General features: G+C 43.3%; 1 protein-coding gene across 8 annotated transcripts in view; it reads left to right on the forward strand.

Moving 5' to 3' along the window:
* Positions 1-22183, forward strand: part of PLEKHA7 (pleckstrin homology domain containing A7) — a 232926-nt gene that overhangs the window by 119357 nt on the left and 91386 nt on the right. For all 8 annotated transcript variants that reach the window (XM_050759314.1, XM_050759318.1, XM_050759316.1 and 5 more), the window contains exon 4: positions 19312-19395. In XM_050759314.1, the coding sequence (XP_050615271.1) occupies positions 19312-19395 (84 nt within the window). The remainder of the gene's footprint in view (positions 1-19311; positions 19396-22183) is intronic.

The raw sequence follows: 22183 nt of genomic DNA on the forward strand, positions 1-22183 counted from the left end.
TGATTTATTTGGCCCAGGCTCAAGCCTGTCACTCACTAAACTTCCACCAATGGAAGGCAGTTGGCCAGTGTGATGTTCAGAGTCTCTGTGACATTGTTGACACTCAGTTCCTTGAAAAATATGCCTCCCAGTGACTCCACCCATTTATCCTAGTTCAATCATCTTGAACCTCAGGGAACAAATTAGATTACTTCCCATCTTGATAATCCTTTAGTGATAAAGACAGCAGTTGTGTCCCCTGAGTTTTTTGAAACCTTAAAACTCCAGTTGCTTCAGTGATGTGGTGTTGACCCACTTAGCCCTTCACAGCCCTGGCCTGTCTCTTCTGGACTTCCTCCAGCTTTCCCCTCTGGCCTGCAGGTATGATTCCTAGAAGTGGACACATAATTGGGTGGAGTCTGATCAGTTTAAAATTGAATAACATTTTACTCCCTTGTTTTGGACTCTATACTATTATTAAGTGAGTCCCAAGATCCTAGTGGCCCTTGTGACAGCTTTTCCATGCTGTTGACTAATTGGATTTGTAGTAAATCAAAGCCACTAAACTAATACAGATTCTGTGTTCATTTCCTATGGCTGCTGTAACAAATTACCACAACAGTAGTATAAAACAACGGAAATGTATTCTGTTACAGTTCTGGAGAAAAGAAGTGGAAAATCAAAGTGTTTACAGAGTTGGTTCCATTCCATGCCTCTCTCTTTCCTTCTGATGGCTGCCAGCAATTCTTGGCATTCCTGGCCTATAGAGGCATCACTCCAATCTCTGCCTCTGTCTTCATATGGCTCTCTCCCTTTGTATATTTTATATGCCACTCAAATCCAGACCACTGATACTGGATTTCCATGTGAGGTCTCTTGATTGCACACACAGATTCCAAGCTCTAAAAGATATTTTTTGAGGCTGAGTGGCTCATGCCTGTAATTCCAGTGCTTTGGGAGGCCAAGACGGGAGGATTGCCTGAGTACAGTAGTTTGAGACCAGCCTGGGAAACATAGCAAGACCCCATCTCGGAATGGAATGGGATGGGATGGGATGGGATCGGAGGGGAGGGGAGGGGAGTCTGGCATGGTGGCACTGCATCTATAGTCCTAGCTACTCAGGAGGCTGAGGCAGGATGATCACTTGAGCCCAGGAGTTTGAGACTGCAGTAAGCTATCATCATGCCACCCACTCCAGCCTGGGTGACAGAGTAAGACCCTGACTCTAAAGACATTTTTAAAAAGAAAAAAAATGTATATTTTTACATATTTTTAAGCAATACATATATATGTTTTCATGTTAATGGAAATTAATCACTGGAAGATGGATTTTAAGGCAGGACATTAATTTTAAAACAATGTATGATTTTTTTCTTAATCCTTGTTTTTGGGAACCTGGTGTTAATTTATGGTTCAGTAATAACTGTTACCTCAAGCAATTTCTTAACCTTCCTAGGTCTCAGTTTCCTCATCTACGCAGCAAAGAGATTGGATGAGGTAAGCTCTGAGTCATTTTCAGTCTTGCAACTCTTAATACTGTGGAATTAATTTCTGGAAAGCAAGAGTTACCATCCGTGATAAAATAGGTCTCAATTTGTTTTATTTACTGTTACTGATTTAAAGTCTGTTTTATCTGATATGAGTATAGCTGCTCTTGCTTGCTTTTGGTTTCTGTTTGCACAGAATATTTTTTTCCAGTCCTTTACTTTGTAAATGTCTTTATCAGTGAGGTGAGTTTTTTGTATGCAGCATGTGGTTGGATCTTGCTTTTAAATCCATTCCACCAGCCCGTATCTTTTAGGAGGAGTATTTAGTCCATTTATGTTTAAGGCTGGTATTGCTATGTGAGGTTTGTTCTTGTTATAATATTGTTACCTCACTGCTTTGCAGTCTAGATTGTGCAATTGCTTTATAAGACCTGTGAGTTTTATACTTTCATGTATTTTTATGATGATGAATGTTGCCCTTTTGTTTCCATGTTTAGAATTCCTTTGAGCATTTATTGTAGGGGCAGTCTAGTGGTGAAAAATTCTCTTAGTGTTTGCTTGTCTAGGAAATATTTTATTTCTCCTTCATTTATGAAGCTTAGTTTAGCAGGATACAAAATTCTTGGCTGGCATTTTTTTCTTTAAGAAGACTGGAAATAGAACCCCAAACTTTTCTGGTTCGTAAGGTTTCTGCTGAGAAGCCATTTTTAGTCTGATGGTATTTCCTTCATAAGGTATTAGACACTTCTCTCTTGAAGCTTTTAGAATTTTTTCCTTCATGTTGACTTTGGATAGTCTAATGACTATATGCCTTATTGAGATTCTTCTTGTAATGCATCTTCCAGGAATTCTCTGAACTTCTTGTATCTGGGTGTCTAGGCATCTAACAAGACCAGGGAAGTTTTCTTGAATTACTCTTTCAAACAGGTTTTCCATATATTTTCTTCTTCTCTCTCTGAATCAACCTATAACTTGTAGATTTGGATATTTCACAGAAACCCGATTTTCTCAGAGGCTTTGTTCATTTCATTTTATTTATTTTTTTGGAGGGGGAGTGTTGACTCCTGTCACTCAGGCTGGAGTGCAGTGACGTGATCACAGCTCACAGCAGCTTCAACTTCGCAAACTCAGGTGATCCTTCCACCTCAGCCTCCCACGCAGCTGGGACTACAGGTGTTTGCTCACCATACCCAGCTAATAGTTTGTATTTTTAGTAGAGATGGGGTTTTTGCCATATTGCCCAGGCTGGTCTTGAACTCCTGGGCTTGAGCAATCTGAAATTCTTTCTTCTGCTTGGCCTAGCCTATTGTTGATAGGCCTAGCCTATCTTTGACTGTATTTTGTGATTCCTTCAATGAAATGTTCATTTCCAGAAGTTCTGTCTGATTTTTAAAAATAATATTGCTCTTCTTTCATATCCTGAATTGTTTTTCTGATTTATGTTGTTTTTCAATTTTTTCAACGTGGCTTAATAAACTGATAAACTGAGAATTTATAGCTCCTAAGACAGGCTATCATTTGCTAATCTGAATGAGAAAAACTGTTATTTTTTAAATCTTTTGGCAGGATATATAGAAACTGAGCTGTTACACACCCTTAACAGCCCTTAATCCCTCTTCTTGATTACTTGCCTTTCATGCATAAGACACTAGGAAATTGGCATCTAGTTGGCTCTCAAATATTTGTTAAATGAATAAGGAAATATACTATTGTCACATGTTGTTGTTGGGGGCAAGTCAAGCAATATCATTCAGGTCTGACCAAGTAGTAATTGTGGGCCTTTTTTTTTTTTTTGAAACGGAGCCTCGCTCTGTCACCCAGGCTGGTGTGCAGTGGTGTGATCTCCACTCACTGCAACCTCCACCTCCTCGGTTCAAGCAATTCTCCTGCCTCAGCCTCCTGAGTAGATGGGATTACAGGCGCCTGTTACCATGCCCCGCTAATTTTTGTATTTTTAGTAGAGACGGGGTTTCATCATGTTGGCCAGGCTGGTCTCAAATGCCTGACCTCAGGTGATCCACTTGCCTCAGCCTCGCAAAGTGCTGGGATTACAGGCGTGGGCCACTGCGCCTGGCAACTGTGTGCCTTTTAAGATTTCTTTTGAATACCTAGCTGAAACAATTATTTTTTTTAAATGGTGGCAACTTTTTGCAGTTGCTTTCTGGAGCAGTTTCCTTATCTATGATGTGGACAGCTGTGGAGAGCTGGACTCCAGGGCCTGTTCTATAAACACCACAGTAGACTGTGTATTTTTCAAGTTGGGAGAGGTCTGTGATCTTGTCCCAGGTGGCACCTGGTTAGATGCTTTTCTTTTCCAGGAGTCCCTGCCTACTGCCAGTGGCCTCTTTGGGTGGCCATCAGGGCTGCATCCACTGGTACCGCTCTTCCTTTGGATTCTTTAGGGATAGAATTGGTGGTGGTATCTTTCTTGATTTTTCACTCTGTGGAAGAAACAGTCTGTTGACTGGTTTGGGGTTTACCTTTTCTTTTTTCTTTTTTCTTTCTTTCTTTTTTTTTTTTTTTTTTTTTTTTTTTTTTTTTTTTTTTAGATGGAGTCTTGCTCTGTTGCCAGGCTGGAGTGGTGCAATGGCGCAATCACAGCTCACTGCACCCTCTGCCTCCCTGGTTCAAGCCATTCTCTTACCTCAGCCTCCTAGGTGGCTGAGACTACAGGCATGTGCCACCACCACCACACCTGGCTAATTTTTTTGTATTTTTAGTAGAGATGGGGTTTTACCATGCTGGCCAGGCTGGTCTCGATCTCCCCACCTCAAGTGATCCACCCGCCTTGGCCTCCTAAAGTGTTGGGATTACAGACATGAGCCACTGTGCCCAACTGGGGTTTACCTTTTCAAAAGCTCAGTTAGAGAAGGCTAAGAGTGAGTCCGTTCACTGTTGGAATTTTTTTTTTTTTAAATATATTTGTGACCGGAAAAATTCTGGGCCAATTTTTGTCATCTTCCTTTAGTTATTTTTTTTTCTCCTGCCTCAGTCTCCCAAGCAGCTGGGATTACAGGCATTCGACACCACTCCCAGCTAATTTTTTTTTTTTTCTTTTTTTAAAGGAGAGACAAGGTTTCACCATTTTGGCCAGGCTGTTCTCAAACTCCTGACCTCAAGTGATCCGCCCACCTCAGCCTCTCAAAGTGCTGGGATTAGAGGCACCACACCTGGCATCTTCCTTTAGTTCTAGTCTTATATATTAATTTTTTTTTTTTTTTTTTGAGATGGAGTCTTACTTTGTCGCCCAGGCTGAAGTGCAGTGCCATGATCTTGGCTTGCTGCAACCTCTGCACCTGATTTCAAGAAGCTTTCCTTCCTCAGACTCCTGAGTAGCTGAGATTACAGGCATGTGCCACCACACCCGGATAATTTTTGTATTCAGGGTTTCACTGTGTTGGCCAGGCTGGTCTTGAACTCTGGACCTCAGATGATCCACCTGTCCTGGCCTCCCAAAGTGTTGGGATTACAGGTGTGAGCCACCATTGCCATCAAGAAATCTTTATTTTTTAAAACAGATCTTCTTCATGAAAGGAAGGTCTTCTCTGGAATCAGTGGTGTTGGTACAAGGTAGGAGTTACAAACTCAGATGTCTACAGAGGCTTAGCAGATAACAGAAAGGCAACTTGTGGTGTTTATGCTCTTGAATTTGTTTTTGAAGTATTCATAACACTCTGTTTATATTTACAGAAATTTCTTTAAGAAAATTAGAAATGTTAGATATGATGATAAATAACACTAGGTGTTCACCATCAACATTGGGAAGTAGCAGGGAGTGTTGAGGACTGCAGGGAAATAAAAGGGTCATTCTACCTCTCCTTGGGGCCCAGAGTTGCCACAGTTTTTGTTTTCTAACATAAGTTCAATTTCTTTTTCTTTTCTTTCTTTTTTTTTTTTTTTTTTGAAACATAGTCTTGCTCTGTTGTCCAGGCTGGAGTGCAGTGATACAATCTCAGCTCACTGCAACCTCCGCCTCCTGGTTTCAAACGAAACCTCCTGGCTCAGCCTCCTGAGTAGCTGGAATTATAGGTGCCCACCACCATGCCTGGCTATCTTTTTTGTATTTTTAGTAGAGACGGGGTTTCACCATGTTGGCCAGGCTGGTCTCAAACTCCTGACCTCAGGTGATCTGCCTGCCCTGGCCTCCCAAAGTGCTGGGATTATAGGCATGAGCCACTGTGCCTGGCCTAAGCAGAATTTCTATATGAAATTTTTCTATTTTTAAACTTTGACTGATTTTTTACAATCTGAGTAGCTCAAATAAAACTAGTTTGGGGGACAAATTGGTTTTCAGGTCATGAATTTGAAGTCTCTGATGCATATTGGGATAGGTTGGCATATGGGATGGGCCTGTGGATCATCTCTCAAAGGACTGGTGTGGTGTGGGAGTCCTAGGGAAACCTGTGTGTGGAGGGGGCTGTTTATGTTCATCTTTGCATATGGATATGGAGGAGTCCAAGATATGTATGTAAAGTAAAAAACAAGTTATAGAATGATATGTACAATTTTATTCTATTTATGTAATTTTTTCTAAAACGATATATATATATATATATAAAATTTTGAGTTCATAAAAATGTCATAAGTGCAAAACCCGAAAAGGATATACAAGAAACGGATCAAGGTAGTTGCCCCTGGGATTGACACTGAATTGGAGGCAGGAAAAGGAACCGCTTTTTAGTTTATACCCTTCGGTAGCATGCAGTACTTAAATAATTTTTGAAAAGTAAAATTAAAAGAGCTGTTGGAAAGTATAATTCCTATATGTTACAATTGAGGAGACTCGCTATATATGAATACTGAAGAGTGTAAGCCTTCAGTGCTAAGAATGTTGAGGAAGGAAGGAAATTAGAGTGGTCTGGCATGGTTAGGAAGGGCTACTTGGAAGAGAAGGGGCCTTGAAGATTGGGCAGAAATCCTTAGGGAAAAGGACAGATGGAGCCAGAGCCCAGAGGTAGAAAAGAAAGGGTGACTTGGGGACTGGTGGGCAGTTAAAGTTGACAGAAGCCAAGAGTATCGGGAAGCAGTGAGAGATAAAGAGGCTTTAACACTGAGGAGCCATGAAGGGTGTTTGGGCAGGAGATAATGGAACAAGAGCAGTGCTCCAGCATGCTTAAACCGGCAACAAGGATGAGGGAATTTGGAGACGAAGCCACAGGGCGGCAGCCTCTCATGTGGCCCCTGCTGGTTCCCAAGATAGCTGTCACTAATTCCTGCTAGGGTATTTCCTGGTGAACAAGGATTATTTCTATATAACTGATGAATAAACTCCTGGCATTTCCTGTTCCTCCACTCTCAAGAGTGTGACTCTTGGAAGCTTGCCAACCTCTGCTGGTGCCCGATGTGGTTTCTCTACCTCTAAAGCCAGTGTGTCTCCCAAGACATTTTGGAGGTTCTATAGAGCAACTAGACATTGACTGACATGTAGCCACTAGAAACAAGCCCACACTTTGCAGTTAGGCAGATCTGGACTTGAATTTTGACCTTGCCACTTGCTTGTTATGTGATCTTAGAATGGCTCTTGACTCCTTTGGGCCTCAGTTTCCTCATTTGTGAACTGAAGATAATATGATTTACCTTCTAGGGTATTATGCCTTTTAGGTTGATACATAGCAAATAGGTCTGCTTTGCTTTTCTATGACAACACCTGCTCTGAGCTCTGTGTGTGTATATATATATATTTATATGTACTTATGACCATATCAGTCTATTCTATTGGATTATAAGCTACTATTCTGTGGAGGTGATTATGATCTAATCATTATTTTTCTCCAAAGCACTCAGAGGGCTAAGCAAATAGTTGGGCTTTAATAAGTGTTGAATGCGTGGGATTTGTGCTCTTAAACCTAATCCAGTCTTTATAGTGATTGAGTTGTGATTGATTAGGCTGTGTCTGTAGGCTAGGGTATACCTCTTCTGTGACCAAAATAGTTCTGTCCAAGCAAATGCCCTTGTTATGATAATATTTCAGGATGGCTTGTGAGTCGTTCATTCATTCTGCTATGGCAGATTGATATTTTGTAGGGCTTGGTGTTTAATATGATAATTTGGGGAGCCTTCTTTAAAAATAAATAAAATTGCAGAAAGCATGTAAACACATTGGTAGGGCTCTTCCTGGGGCCTGGAGGAGGCTTGTGAAAGTGAGGGGCCCTGAAGCTTGAGCTTCTTCGGTTTCACAGTAAATCATCTCCACATTTAAAGATTTATAGAACATTCACTACAGGTAGTATTAAGAGTTATGAAGGATATGGAGGTTTCCAAAAGGCAAAAGATGGATACGAGTTTTAGTAATATAGTCATCCTAAGTAGACTCAGGACAAAATCCCTTGTATTTTTTTTCATTCAACAAATACTTGAATTTGGAATACCTACTATGTGCCAGGCACTATGCTAAGCCCCGGAACATAGCTGTGAAAACACTAGTCTCTGCCCCATGGAGCTCATATTCAAGTGTCACCTGCATTGTGACTTGTAGACCTACGTAGGTTGCAATGGAAAGAGCCAGAGTGTTGATCTGTGACTTTGGTGCCTAGTGTCTCTTTTTAAGCCCTCTTCCCTTCTCCTTTTCAGGCCTGTTCTGGGAATGAGTGCCACATGGTTAAATCGGTGCTGAGAGAACCTTAGGCATCCCAAGCAGTGATGAAAGAATCATTGTTACCAGGGGGAGTGGGTTTGCTGACTTGTAACCACTCAAACTCTTCCCTGCCCTGACTGGTATGAAATATTGATAAGGAGCCATTGTTTCTTCACCAAAGATAGTCTCTGATTTGGGGCTGATTTCAGCTCGGTATGGTAGGGCAAACCTGAATGAGCAATTTGTTCTGACTCCAGAGCTGTAGGTAGGGGTGTTTCTTTATGTCCTGGTTCTAGAGGGGCAGGCAACCCCACGGTCTCAAAGAACAGAAGAATTGGATTCTAGAGACATGAAGTACTTGCCTGGTTGTTTACCTTTATCCACTGCTCCCCTTGGCCACAGTGGGGCAGTGACTCAGAGCTGGAACTATGTTCCTGCCTGGTTGCCAGATTTTGCTTGAGGGGTGGAGAGGAAGGAGAATGAATGAGCAGGAGCAAGTGGCTGCTGGATTTGTAACACCTTGGGAGGCAGCTGCTCAAGAACCAAAATTGAGAGAGAGCAGGTAGGCTGGGAGTTTCCCTCCCTGTCTGACCTAAACCTAAGATTTCAGAAGGCAGTGCAGCTGGGGAAGACACTATCTGAACATGGAGCCCAAAGGGAGGGTGAGTGTGTCGCCTGCCTTTTCCAGTAAGAACAAGAAAGCAGGTTAGTCCTGTACTGGTTTTATAGGGATTCAGTTTGCTGTGGTATATTCTGATTCATGAAAGTCAAGTCATGACTGAGAGAACGGGAGTTTTCGATGGTTGGGAGCACCAACAGTTAATTAAAAACAACTAGCATCCAATGTAATTGGGCATAAATAAGACCTAAGTATCATTAACTACACCTCCCTGATGTTATTTTGTTGGCAAGTGAGGTTGGGGAGGACAACTGTTCTGCCTGTCTCTTTGTGTTTGCAGTTGTGTATAGTGTTGTTACATTTCAGTCTGTAGCTCTGTGGATGACTGTAGTTTGAGATGAACCTCAGCATCTTAAAATGCTACAGCTGGAGGGAAGATCCTGGAAACATCTCTTGCTCCAGCTTTCTCATTTTACAGTTGGGGAACCTGACTCATTTAAGTGTACTAAATGGAAGCATAAAACTGGGTGTTCTAAGATTAAAAATGTTTCCCAGGACATGTTTGAAAACTTCTATAGAATGCGGTTTTTCTCGGGCCGCAGTTTCTGAACTCTGTCGGGGATGGAAGTGTGGCTGGTGGAAGGCGCCTCTTGATCTTAAACCACTTTGCCTGCCAGGTGAGTTCTTTAAATAGAAATGTTAACAGGAGGCTGGGTGCTGTGCCTTAACTCAAAGGGAAGAAAAGGAAGTGTGTTCTTGAGCCTCTGTCCTAGAGCAGGCTGAACATGCTGGAGTATGGAATGTGGAAAAAGGCAAAACGACTCTATTGGAGTGCAGTTTTAGAGCTAGCATAAGATAAATATAGCAGGCACTGAAGGTTGAAGTGTCTACTGTGGGCTGGGACGTTATCAGTATTCTTAATAACAATGCAGGGTCGGAATTAATCTTTCCTTTACAGATAAACTCAGAAAAGCCACTAACTTGCTCAAGGTCATGCAGTACCAGTGTGTGGCAGAGCTGGGATTTGAATTCCAGTTTATGTGACTCTGATCTGCCTGGGCTTCAGGCAGGCCTGTGTGGCCTTTCTAGATGGAGAACCTACCTGCACCCCCACTTTTACAGATGAGGAAACCGAGGCCTAGGGAGGTTGAGTAGTTGCTTGGGCTGTAGAGCTAGCTGGTAGTGACAAAGCTGGTACTCAGCTCCTACCACATTGCTCCTCTGCCAACTTCCTTAAAAAAAAAATTAGGAACGGGCTCTCTGAGTTTGATCTCCTCCTTCTATCAGGAGCTTGACTTTAATGTTCTCATGGTTACTGGGATCCCATGAAATCAAAATTAAAACTTTGTATTCACCAAGTAGCAACCCCAAGTCGTGGGGCTGCATGTGGGAACTCAGGGGACAGGCAGGCTTGCGGTGTGGGTGACTCAGTCAGAAGAGTACTTTGCAGAATGAATTGGCCATTGAGTGGATCTGGAGAACTTAATAGAACCTAATGAAATGTAGAGGTTTGCAAATCATGCCAGAAGACTGTTAAATCGAGAGCTTGGAAAAGACGGACTTCCCTCTTTGCAAATTGTGAGGGCTTTAAGTTTGCTCAGTTAATTTTGTGACTCCCTCATGCCCAGCTCTGCCTGTGCCAGGCTGTTTCCCTTTGGCACCTTTGGACACCGAGCACAGTTACTAACTGCCCCTCAGGTGGGGGGTCTAGAGTTGGATGGGGTTTCCATGTCGCTGCCCACGTTGGTATGGAGTGTGTGCCAGATGTGGATGCTACGGGAATGGGGGAGGCCTAGATTTGCCCTGCTCTATGCTCTCCAGGGCTGGTGAAGTCTTTTTCAGGACCTGTGGCCTTCTGCCTCCCCCTATCTTTGAGGGCTCTGTGATGCATTTTGCTGCTGAAATAAGAAATCACATTGGTTCTGCACATATCACCCTTCACATATCACTCTGAAGGTGATATGTCTGTGCTCAGGCTGTTTTGAAGTAAAGGAGTTCAAGTGCCTACTCTATGAATATTCTTGTTTCTTTGCTGTAGGAGATACGTGAGGAGTAAGGAATGACTCCTCCCAACCCTTGGATCTCACTTGAAGGGAGGGGACAGGGAGGAGAACAAACACACATAAAATAAATAGAGAGCAATACTAGTGAGGATAGAATCAGTTACCAAATTGTAGGTTTCATGCCAAAACACTCTCCCAGTTCGTACAAGGGAGATACAGATGATGTTTGTATTATCTTCCTGTGTGTTTTTAATCACTCAGTAATTTCCTATCAGGTATTTGCATTCTGTTCTTTGATTCTCTCAGTGGAGTGTATTAACCCTCCTTTACAGGCGAGTTGAGGAAGTTGTAGGGGAGGGCTAATTTCTCCAAATTATATTGTAACACAGTTCAGGAGAGCCAAGGATGAAGTGTTCTTGGCATGTTGGTGTCTCACCCTTGCACTGGCAGTAAGAATAGAAGCCAACTGCCTTCTCAGGGTGACCGTTAGGTTCTTGTCTCTGTTACTTGAGTCCAGATTTCTGTAGGGCTAGCTAGTTCATTTAGAGGCAAAATTAGCTGGGTGTGATGGTGCACACCTGTAATCCCAGCTGTTTGGGAGGTGGAGGCGGGAGAATCACCTTGAACCTGGTAGGCAGAAGTTGCAGTGAGCTGAGATTGCACCACTGCACTCCAGCCTGGGTGAAAGAGTGAGACTCTGTCTTAAATATCCAGAGGAAAGAGCACCCAGGCTGCAAGGTCAGCTAGTACTAAGACTGTTAAGTAGGAAAGAGCCTGGTGTTCAAGGAACAAAAAGGCCAGTGTGGCTGGGCCAGCATGGACAAGGGGAATAATGGTACTAGATGAAGATGGAACCAGACAGGAGTCAAGGCGTCTTAGCGTTTTGTAAGCTAAGGTAAGGAGCTTATTTTTTACTCTGTGTGTAAAGTAGAGCTATCATAGAGTTTAATGGAGGAGTGTGACTTGGTCTAGCTTATATTTTAAAAGATCCATGAAGCGTCCAATGAGGAGAATGGGTGCTACAGAGGCCAAGGTAGAAGCAGAAAGAGCCGGTAGGAGGCTGTTGCAGTATTTAGTTAAGAGATGAGTAGGGTGCTAGCTGTACAGATGGAGTGGAGTGTGGATTAATTCAAAGTATATTTTGTAGATAGAGGCAATAGGACTTGGTTCTGCGTGCTTCACATATTGTACATGAAGGTTAAGGTAAAGAAAGGAATAAAGGATGACTCTAAGGTCGTAGTGATGTTCATGGAAATAGGGAAGGCTGGAGGAGTATTGAGTTTGGGGGGAAGGGAGGCTTATTCTATTCTTGCCCTGTTAAAATGTCGGTGCCTATTAGACATTGCTATAGTCAAGGTACAGTTGGATTCAACAAACATTAATTGAGGGCCTTCTGTATGCCAGACATTTCACAAGGCTCTTTCATGTATGTTCCTTCATTTTATCATCATAACAAACTTTCGGAGGGACATTTTTATCCCCTATTTGCAAATGGAAGAATTGATCCTCAGAGAGGTGAGGTGGCTTATCTGGTTTGAACCCAGATCTTCTGACCCTAGGGCTCTGGGCTGACTTGTTGCTTAGGGCAGATGTTGAAGGAGGCTGATTAGTGTTATGTTGATAGCTTCTACTTAAAGAGAGGATGGGGACCTTACATTGGCTCATCAAGGCCTGATTCTGGAAGAAGGGCCTGTCACAGGAATGCCCGTGTGCAGTGAGCTGTTGTAAATCTTGATATTGTCAAAATAGTGCACGCTTGAAAGACCATTTCAGTAGATTTTCAGTCCCCTTAGAAACACCACATTAATGATGATGGTTTGCATTAAATGAGCAATCTTGTGAAAGTGTTAAGTAAAATTAGCCACAAGGAGCTTAAAAAACAATTGAGGAAACGTGAAGATGCTGTTTCAAATCTTGATTGCTACCTCTTTTTTGTGGGGCCCATATCCGAGCTGAAGACGAAGAAGAGGCAATTTCTTGTATTCTCAGAGTTTCAATTTCCAGTTTTGAGACCTAACTAGGAGCATTATTAGGTTATCCAGAATCCTTGGTTTTCTCCAGACACTGGCATTTAGAACAAAGATAGTAAGTGGCTTTACAAGCCTGGGGGCAGTGCTGAATGTGGCTTCAGGCGTGCAGGGTAACCTTTTACAGTGTTCTGGGAGCCACATTGAGGAACCAGAAGGTCCAGAGGGGCAGATACTGCTGAGCATACCAATGAGAAGATCTTTAACAGAGTCCCTCCTCAGGCTTTTAGGCCAGATACTTTTCTTACGTTTTAAGCAGTTTCTTCTCTTTATAGCGTGGTCCAGATAAGAGCTAGTGCTGACGGAGCAGATTTGTCACACTCTCAGCATACCAATACCACTGCTGTCAGAAAACCAGATTTATCAGGGTGCTCCGACCCCCACTGTTCTGTTAAGCATCAGTCACATAATGCCAGAACTTCTTGCCATGCCAAAAAAATTGCTGTGCTAATTGGAACCTTGGTGTTTAACCAACAAGAGTCACTGCTTACATTACAATCAAAATCCATATGAATAGAAAATTAATCTTGGAAAAATGCTGCAAGAAACCGTAGGATGTATTTACATTTTGACTAGCCTTCTCTGTCATTTTAGGTTGACTCTGTCTTACATTGACCTTAAATCAGTTCTCCATGGTCCACACTTTATTCTCTTATCAAGTCTTTTGTATTTGCTGTCAGACTTCTTTAGGACCTAACCCAAGTCCTTCCTGGCCCAGGGCTTGTGAAGACGTGCTTATTTACATGGATGGTTACCCATAGCCTGCTTTCATGGGAATCATCCTTCCCTGCCATCTTCTATCCATGTTCCCTGGTCCTTTCCTAAGTGCGACTGGCTGCCATTCAACTTCAAGGGGCTGCTTCTGGGAGTAAGAGCGGGATTTGAAAATGGAGGCTAGCTTGTGTTTACCTCATATGCCAAATTACTTTCTCGGTAGCCTGAAGAGAAACAGAAGCCCTTGTGTGGAACAGAGAGAGTTTTTGTTCTCCCCTGAAACCAGCCACTTGGCTCTCAGCCGGGCCATCTCTGAACCTACCATAGAGCAAGGTAGCAATTCAGGTCTAAGAACAGGTATTTCAGGGGATGTGTCTGTGCCTGCTAAATACTTCTTGAGACACAGTGATAGGACATGAGTCTCTTCATGGGTGTTAGAATCAGGAAATGGAGCTGACTGAGGGCTTTTGTGGTGGGGAAGCCGGGGACAGCGAGTAAAGCCAGAGGACTTTGCAATCTCCAAATGGGTTTGAGGAGCCAGTGTTTAATAGGCAGCCTTTGTTTGGCAAGGGTGAGCCTGGAGTAGTGGAAAGAGATCAAAAGGATGGTGGTGTGCAGACAACACACACACTGCGGTCGTAGGTAAATCACCGTTCTTTGGGGGCCTTACTTTCTTCATTTGGGGCCTGGTGTGGTGATACCTAACCTGCCCTTTTACGGATTTGTGAATATTGAATGGAATCGCCCAGGAACCTCACTCACATCCCTTTGCTTAGAGTGCTGAACCAGAAGCTCTGCCATTAGCAAGCTGAATGTGTTTGATAAAAAATGATGAAATTTTGGCCGGGCACGGTGGCTCACGCCTGTAATCCTAGCACTTTGGGAGGCCAAAGTGGGCAGATTGCTTGAGCTCAAGAGATGGAGACCAGTCTGGGCAACATGGTGAAACCCCATCTCTACTAAAAATAAAAAAAATTAGCTGGGCATGGTGGTATGCGCCGGTTAAGTCCCAGCTACTTGGGGGACTGAGGCAGGAATGTCGCTTGAACCCAGGAGGTCAAAGCTGCAGTGAGCTGAGATCATTCCACTGCACTCCAGCCTGGGTGACAAAGTGAGACCCTGTCGCAAACAAAAAAAAAAAAAAAAGAAATTTTAAGACTTCAGTATTCAGAAGCCATTACACTGGTTCATCTCTTTTCTCAATGTATGAGTCTTTTTGAAAAAAAAAATAGTATTCTAGTAACATCCCATAACCTGGAACCTCAGTTTCCTTATGTTTAACATGGGGATGAAAATATCTACCCTGCTTACTTCAATGGGTAGTTTGGAGGGGCAAATAAGATGATGAATGTAAGCACAGTTAAAGCTCCTTAGTTAAAACTCCTTGTAATGGCGTAAACTCGGGAGGCGGAGCTTGCAGTGAGCTGAGATCCGGCCACTGCACTCCAGCCTGGGCAACAGAGCGAGACTCCATCTCAAAAAAAAAAAAAAAAAAAAAAAACTCCTTGTAAATTGCAGGAGATGGTGGTGGTGGTGTTGACACTGTGACTGAAAACTCTTTTGGCAAAGAGGGCAGCATCCATATTAGGGAAAGAATTTTGAAGAACTGTCTCTAGGTCTGATCAAATGACAGCTATTTTGTGTTGGCTTTTTAAAAATTACCTTTCTTCTAATGTTAGAATGTAAAATTCATCTTAGTGCCTAAACTCTGCAGCTCAAGATTCATTTACTTAGAACCCTGAGTTTATTTAAGCTGGTACAGTTTGGGGTGGGGAGCCCAGGAGTTGCTATTAAGATTGTGCAGTGTAGGCCAGATGTGGTGGCTCACACCTGTAATCCCAGCACTTTGGGAGGCTGAGGGGGGCGGATCACGAGGTCAGGAGATGGAGACCATCCTGGCTAACATGGTGAAACCACGTCTCTACTAAAAATACAAAAAATTAGCAGGGCATGGTGGCGGACGCCTGTAGTCCCAGCTACTCGGGAGCCTGAGGCAGGAGAATGGCGTGAACCTGGGAGGCGGAGCTTGCAGTGAGTGGAGATCGCGCCACAGAACTCCAGCCTGGGCAATGGAGCGAGACTGTGTCTCAAAAAAAAAAAAAAAAAAAAAATGTACAGTGTATATGAAGTGGTGGTCACTGGCTGCTGGATCTGCCCCACGCCTGTAGAAGATTTGCTTTTTACCCTCATCTGCCAGAGATCCACCAGCTGATCTTATGGTAGAACCGAAGGCTGTTTGGGGACTACTGAGTGCCACACAAGTGCTGTCACTCAGAACTTTGGCCCTGGACAAAAGGGGAAAGAGGGAGATAAAGAATGAGAGGGAGTAGTGGCAGCTGGTGCTGTTTTTCTGATGCCTTGTGTCTTTAGGGCTTTCTGATCATGGCCAGGAAGCTGCCCCCCTGAGACTCCTAAGGGAAAGGGAAAGCAGGTTATCATACAGAGAACACAGAATTTAGAAATAGAAGACCTGGAGTCATTTCCCAGTCTTATCACTTTTTTGTTTGTTTTTGAGACAGAGCCTCACTCTGTCACCTAGGCTGGAGTGCAGTGGCACAATCACAGCTCACTGCAGCCTCGACCTCCTGGCTCGAGTGATCCTCTTAACTCAGCCTCCCAAATAGCTGGGGCTACAGGTGTGTGACACCATGCCTGGTTAATTTTTGTACTTTTTGTAGAGACAAAGTTTCACCATGTTGCCCAGGCTGATCTCAAACTTCTAGGCTTAAGCGATTCACCTGCCCCAGCCCCAGGAAGTGCTAGGATTACAGGTGTGAGCCACTGCACCTGCCCCATGTCCCAGTCTTATAATTTATCAACAAAGTTATCTTGTACCAGGCAACCCCCAACCACATTTACCTCTCTGAGCCCTATTTCCTCATTGATGGTGGGACTGATGGTGGTAATAGCCCAGATGAGTAAGAAAATGCTTTGTAAACTGCAAACCTTGTTAGAGATAATCACAGATAGCTGTGTTAATGTTTTATGGTTATTTCTGTTACGAGCAGGGCTTTTTTTTCCCCTCCAGGTGGAAATGGGCAGGTTTAGATTTAGAGTTTGCATTTTCAGATTCTCTGGCAAGTGGAGATAAGTCTCTGAAAAAAGATGGGCCAGGAGTGGTGGCTCACACCTATAATCCCAGCACTTTGGGAGACTGAGGTGGACTGATCACCTGAGGTCAGGAGTTCGAGACCAGCCTGGCCAACATGGTGAACCCCTGCCTCTACTAAAAATACAGAAATTAGCCAAATGTGGTGGCAGGTTTCTGTAATCCCAGCTACTTGGGAGGCTAAGGCAGGAGAATCTCTTGAACCCGGGAGGCAGAGGTTGCAGTGAGCCAAGATCATGCCATTGCACTCCAGCCTGGGCGACAGAGCGACACTCCATCTCAAAAGAAAAAAGAAAAAGCTGGGTATAAATAAAGCCTAACCATTGAATGTGGTGCAAGGATTTTTAAAACAGGTGTTAAGAAGGCCTGTTTCTGCTTCTTGTCCTTATCTTAGATGCTCAGCCTTAACTCTGCTTTTTTGGGAAGACTAGTCTGCTGTTTGCCAAATGAGGTCCTAGAATTCCACGGGCTTGCCTGGGACCAGGAGGAGGGAATTCAGAGGCTGGCTATGGTTGGGAAGGGTGACAGTATGGTGAGGCGGTGCATAGTTGCAGGACTAAGGAACAATCTGGCCTCATGGCTGGCTTCACATTTGGCTTGTTAGGGTTTTCAGGTTGCTCTAACCCTCAGTGCCCAGGTTATCCCAGACACCTGGACATTGGAGATTCTGACCAGGCATTAGGATGGTGTAAAAAAAACTTTGTAGGCCTAGAGAGTTTTTCTTTGATAACTTTTGTGCTATACTGATTTAGACAGTAATCTCTAGGGAGATTTAGTCCTCAATTTGGAGATGGGGCTAATATTTTAACAATACCAAACTGAGATGATCTATTGATTATGAAAGCATTTTAACTGTCTATACTAGGAACCTTAAAAAATGACCATGCCCTTTGATTCAGTAATTTTACCTTTGAGACTTTAACCCAAGGAAAAATTTGAATTGCAAGATTCAAATTACATTGAAGGAGATATAGATTATAATAGTGGGGGGAGGCACCTAAAATATCTAGCATTAGAAGAGTTTAAATCTTTCTAGAATGTAAATACCGTGGGATAAGGACTTTTTGTTCACCTTTTATCTCCAGTACCTAAAGGAGTGCCCAGCACGTGGGTGCCCAGTAGGCAACTTTTTGAGTGGTTGTATGTAAAAAAAATTACATTTGGCCAGACATAATCCTAACGCTTTGGGAAGCAAGCCTGGTGGGCTGAGGGTTGAGACGAGCCTATGCAACATAGTGAGATCTCATCTCTGCAAAAAAACCCAAAACTTAGCTGGGCATGGTGGCACATACCAGTAGTCCCAGCCACTTGGGAGGCTGAGGTGGGAGGATTGCTTGAGCCCAGGAGTTTGAGCCTGCAGTAAGCCACGATCACCCGCCACTGTACTCTTCCTGGGCAACAGAGCAGGACCCTGTCAAAAAAATTTTTGTTTACATTCGTATGATAAGACTATTATTCAGCTATTTTGAATAAAGAAGTCTTAATGACATAGGACTTTTTCTATGTTAATAGGAAGTGAAAAAGCAGGACATAGAATTTTGTATACAGTAAAATCACTCTCAGTAGCCTGAAGTGATTCTTTTAAGTAGAAGAAAATTAAAAACTTGGAAGGTGAAAATACCCAGGTGTATCTCCACATAGAGAGGTCATGGGTGACTTTTTACTTTTTACATTTTAAAAAATGTCTACAGGCCAGGCACAGTGGCTCACACCTATAATCTCAGCACTTTGGGAGGCTGAGGTGGGTGGATCACTTGAGGTCAAGGTTTTGAGACCAGCCTGGCCAACATGGGGAAAGCCCGTCTCTACTAAAAATACAAAAATAAGCCTGGCATGGTGGTGCACACCTGTAATTCCAGCTACCTGGGAGGCTGAAGCAGGAGAATTGCTTGAACCCAGGAGGGGGAAGTTGCTGTGAGCCGAGATTGCATCACTCCAGCCTGGGTAACAGAGTGAGACTCTGTCTTTAAAAAAAAAAAAAAAAAAAAAAAAAAAAAAAAAAAAGTCTGCAATGACTATGATCTTAAAAGAAATTTAAATAAATCATATTTTGTTTTAAAAAGAGGAGGTTTAGTTTAGTTTATTTGTGGAGCAAACCAACAGTCTCTAGAGCCAGCTCCTCTGCCCTTTCAAAGAACCAAGCAGCCTTTGTTGATGCGCAAAACACCTACACGCTTTGTTTGTGTCTGTCAGCCTGGTGTGGAAGCTGATCCTTCCTAACTTCAAAAGGGTGATAGAAACTCCACCGTGCTGAAATTGTGCAGGTCGTGTTGCAGAGACATGCCCATACATTTATATCCCATCATTGAAGTGAAGACATTTTGTTGTAGGGAGAAGAATTTTCAGAAGATAGATTTTTCTGGGTGGGTGGTTAATTCTTAGAATTCTTTCACTAGGTTCATGGATTTGGAAGCTGTCGGAAGTGTCATCTGCTTTCCTTCATTCTTGTTTTAGCTCGTACTGTCTTAAAGTGACTTTTTGCTCATCGTCTCAGTTTGCTGGAGTAAGTACTTCATGGAATGTCTCTCCAAGATGCAGTATTCTCTTGGAGCCAAGACTTCCTTAGAAGTCTCCCTGTCTCGTAGGTGGGCTCTGGCACCTGAGCTGGAAATTCTTGGGCTTTTCTTAGTGTGGCGGGTTTCTGACAGACTAAGTGTGTCTCAGGGGAAAGGCCCACATTTTTTCCCCCTGTGAGAAATCTTCGATGACCAGGGTCGCCAGACATTGCTGACTGACCTGTCATGTCTGTACTCCTTTCATTCACACGAATTCTCATCCATCATCTCTCTTTCTCTTTAGCCATAACCAGCAGACCACAGCATTCAGGCATCCTGTGACGGGGCAGTTTTCTCCGGAAAACAGTGAATTCATTCTTCAAGAAGAGTAAGTATTTTTATGTATTCTCCTTATCTGGGCAGAGTATGGGATACTAAAGGCATTTGCTGAAGACAAAACTTGCTGGACTGTTTTCTCTGAGACAGAGGGGCTTGGAGTGAGTGAGTTGGTTGATCCAAACAGGAATGTGAGAAGAATTTTATTTTTCCATCTCCAGACTTCTCTCAGTGGCAAGCTGTGGAAGAGGAGAGTTGATACAGGGATGTGCTATGATGGGTACTGTCAGAGCTTCTTTAAAGTTCCGTTTCCCCTGAGTGAACCCTTTCTCCTGATACATCTTCTGGTACATTAGCCCTGTTTGGAGAGGACCCACTCATCTGGGTGGAAATATAGCTGACACACACCTGTATTACCAGATACTTGGGAGACTGAGGTGGGAGGATGGATTTGAGCCCGGGAGTTCAAGGTTAACAAGACCAAATATCTTTTTTTTTTTTTTGAGGCAGGGTCTTGTTTTGTCATCCAGGCTGGAGTGCAGTGGCACAATCTTGGCTCACTGCAGCCTTTACCTCCCTGGGCTCAAGCAATCCTCCTGCCTCAGCCATCCAAGTCGCTGGGACTACAGGGATGCACCACCACACCCAGCTTATTTTTGTGTTTTTTGTAGTGATGGGGTTTCACCATGTTGCCCAAGTTGGTCTCAAACTCCTGTGCTGAATCAATTCTCCTGCCTCAGCCTCCCAAAGTGCTGGGATTACAGACGTGAGCCACCACATCCTGCTCTAGACCCCATCTCTTAAAACATGTGTGTGTTGTGGGTGGAGGCAGGGGGTGTCCCCTCAGACTGAGCTGAATCAGGCTCCCAGGGAAGCCTCAAATAAGAGTCCAAAATCCAAAGAGAGGAGAGCTGGTAATCCCCATCATCGCTGAACATTTTGAGTTCTTTCTGTTCTCTTTTCCTAACATGGGAACTTTCCTGTTCCTCAGCTCAGTTTCAGCAGGGCTCTCGGATGCTCAGGTGGGCTCTACCACCCAGGGCTTGTCTACGTAAAAATACATGTACAGCCCAAGCAGGATGTGTTTTCCCAAAAAAGGAAGGCAAGAAATGTGCATCGTTCTGCCCCCTTCCATTCATTTGAGACAGTTCTATTTGAAGAAAACATTTATGTTTCGGAAAGTAACAAATAGATGTTAGCTTTAAAGGTTTTTTCCTTCTTCAAATCATTTTTCCTCTGTTTAGTCACGTAGACCAAATATAATCTTAAAATAAACTCTCAGTATTTGTATTTTTACAGCATTTCCCTCCCTTAATACCTACACCTTTAAACTTTTTATTATGGAAAAAAATATACAAAAAGAGATATGGTAATAAATTCAATATACTCATTGCTCATTTTCAACAATTTCCAAAACATGGCTAATTTTATTTTATCTATCCCTTCACTCTCATCCCCTAGATTATTTTGAAGCAAATTCCAAACGTGTCATTTCATCTCTATAGTATTTTCAGCTTAGAATCATTATCCCACAGTACGTTTAAAGCTAGAAAGCTATAATTATGGTGAAACTGACATCCTTGCACGTATGCTCTGTGCCGGAGGCTTTACACGCATATCTCATTTAATGGGATCATCCTGAGAGATAGACCATCGCCATTTTAGAGATGAAGAACCTGAGACCCAAGGAAGTGCCCAGGGACACACAGCTAGGACAGCCAAGATGCCATCCCAGGTTAGCCAGGCTTCAAGGCCTGTGCTGCCTTTGCGTGGTGTTCTCCTCATTAAGTCCAACTCCTGTCATAGTCAGAGGCTACTTCCTAAGTTATTTTGATGCTGGTGGTCCATAGGAGATGACAGTCAGGGGCTGGAGTTGGGAGTCTGACTTTGGAAGCATTAATACTAATAAAGAGAGTGAGTAAAGATTGTCTTGTCTCCTAGATTGAGAACGAACTGCTGTTTAAAAAGAGCCAGGATGTGGATTCCCCAAATTCCAGCTCAGAATAAATTTGTTTATAGAATCCTGAAGGTCAGAAGCTCTTGGGAAGTCATTGAGTTCAGTCCTCAGGCATCCTGGAGACACGGGTGCCTGTTGTTAAGTCTGGACAGAGAGTCCATCAGAACCTTTAGCTTGGGAACTTACCAACTTCCATAAGAGCTGCTAGAAAATGCAGACCTACCATTACAAAACATTTGTCACACACAATTCCTTCTCCTCTCATTCTTAACAGAAGACTTTATCTACTGACCACTTCTCTTCAAAAGGTAGCCTCTTTCCTACTACCGAAACATCTCTGTAGTTAATTTCAGTTCCATCCAGCTTCCGAGGGGAAGATGCACCTTCTTTTCAAGGCTTACTTTTTCCCCTCTAGATTCCATCTCCTGGATGTCATGGGGGTACATGCTTGTCTCAGGTGGTGTGTGGCACTGATTGGCCAGACTTTCCTTACAACAGGCAGAATATGCTATAGGCATTGAGAAGAAGGGAGGATTCCTGCACTTATTAAATACCTAGTGAGTACCTACACTGTGTCTGGGGCTGTGCTGGACTCTACAGGTACAGCAGCAAGCAACACAGATGTGGTCCTGGTGGTGAGGAGCTTACGGTTGAGTAGGGAATTTGCTTGCTCTTATTGGTGTGAACAGATACATCTCCCCACTGTTGGCAGGTAGGATTCACCTGAGATGCTCAGAATAATGTGTGCATGCCCCTCAAAGGATAGTTTCTCATTTTACAGATTAGAGGCATGGAGAAGAGAAGTAATGTGAAAGCTATAATATGATGGTTCCAGGTGACATGAGTCCTGAGTGTTCTAATTCCTGCGTCAGTCATACAGAAT

Source organism: Macaca thibetana, chromosome 14 (genome assembly GCF_024542745.1).
Source record: "Macaca thibetana thibetana isolate TM-01 chromosome 14, ASM2454274v1, whole genome shotgun sequence".
Lineage (NCBI taxonomy): Eukaryota > Metazoa > Chordata > Mammalia > Primates > Cercopithecidae > Macaca > Macaca thibetana.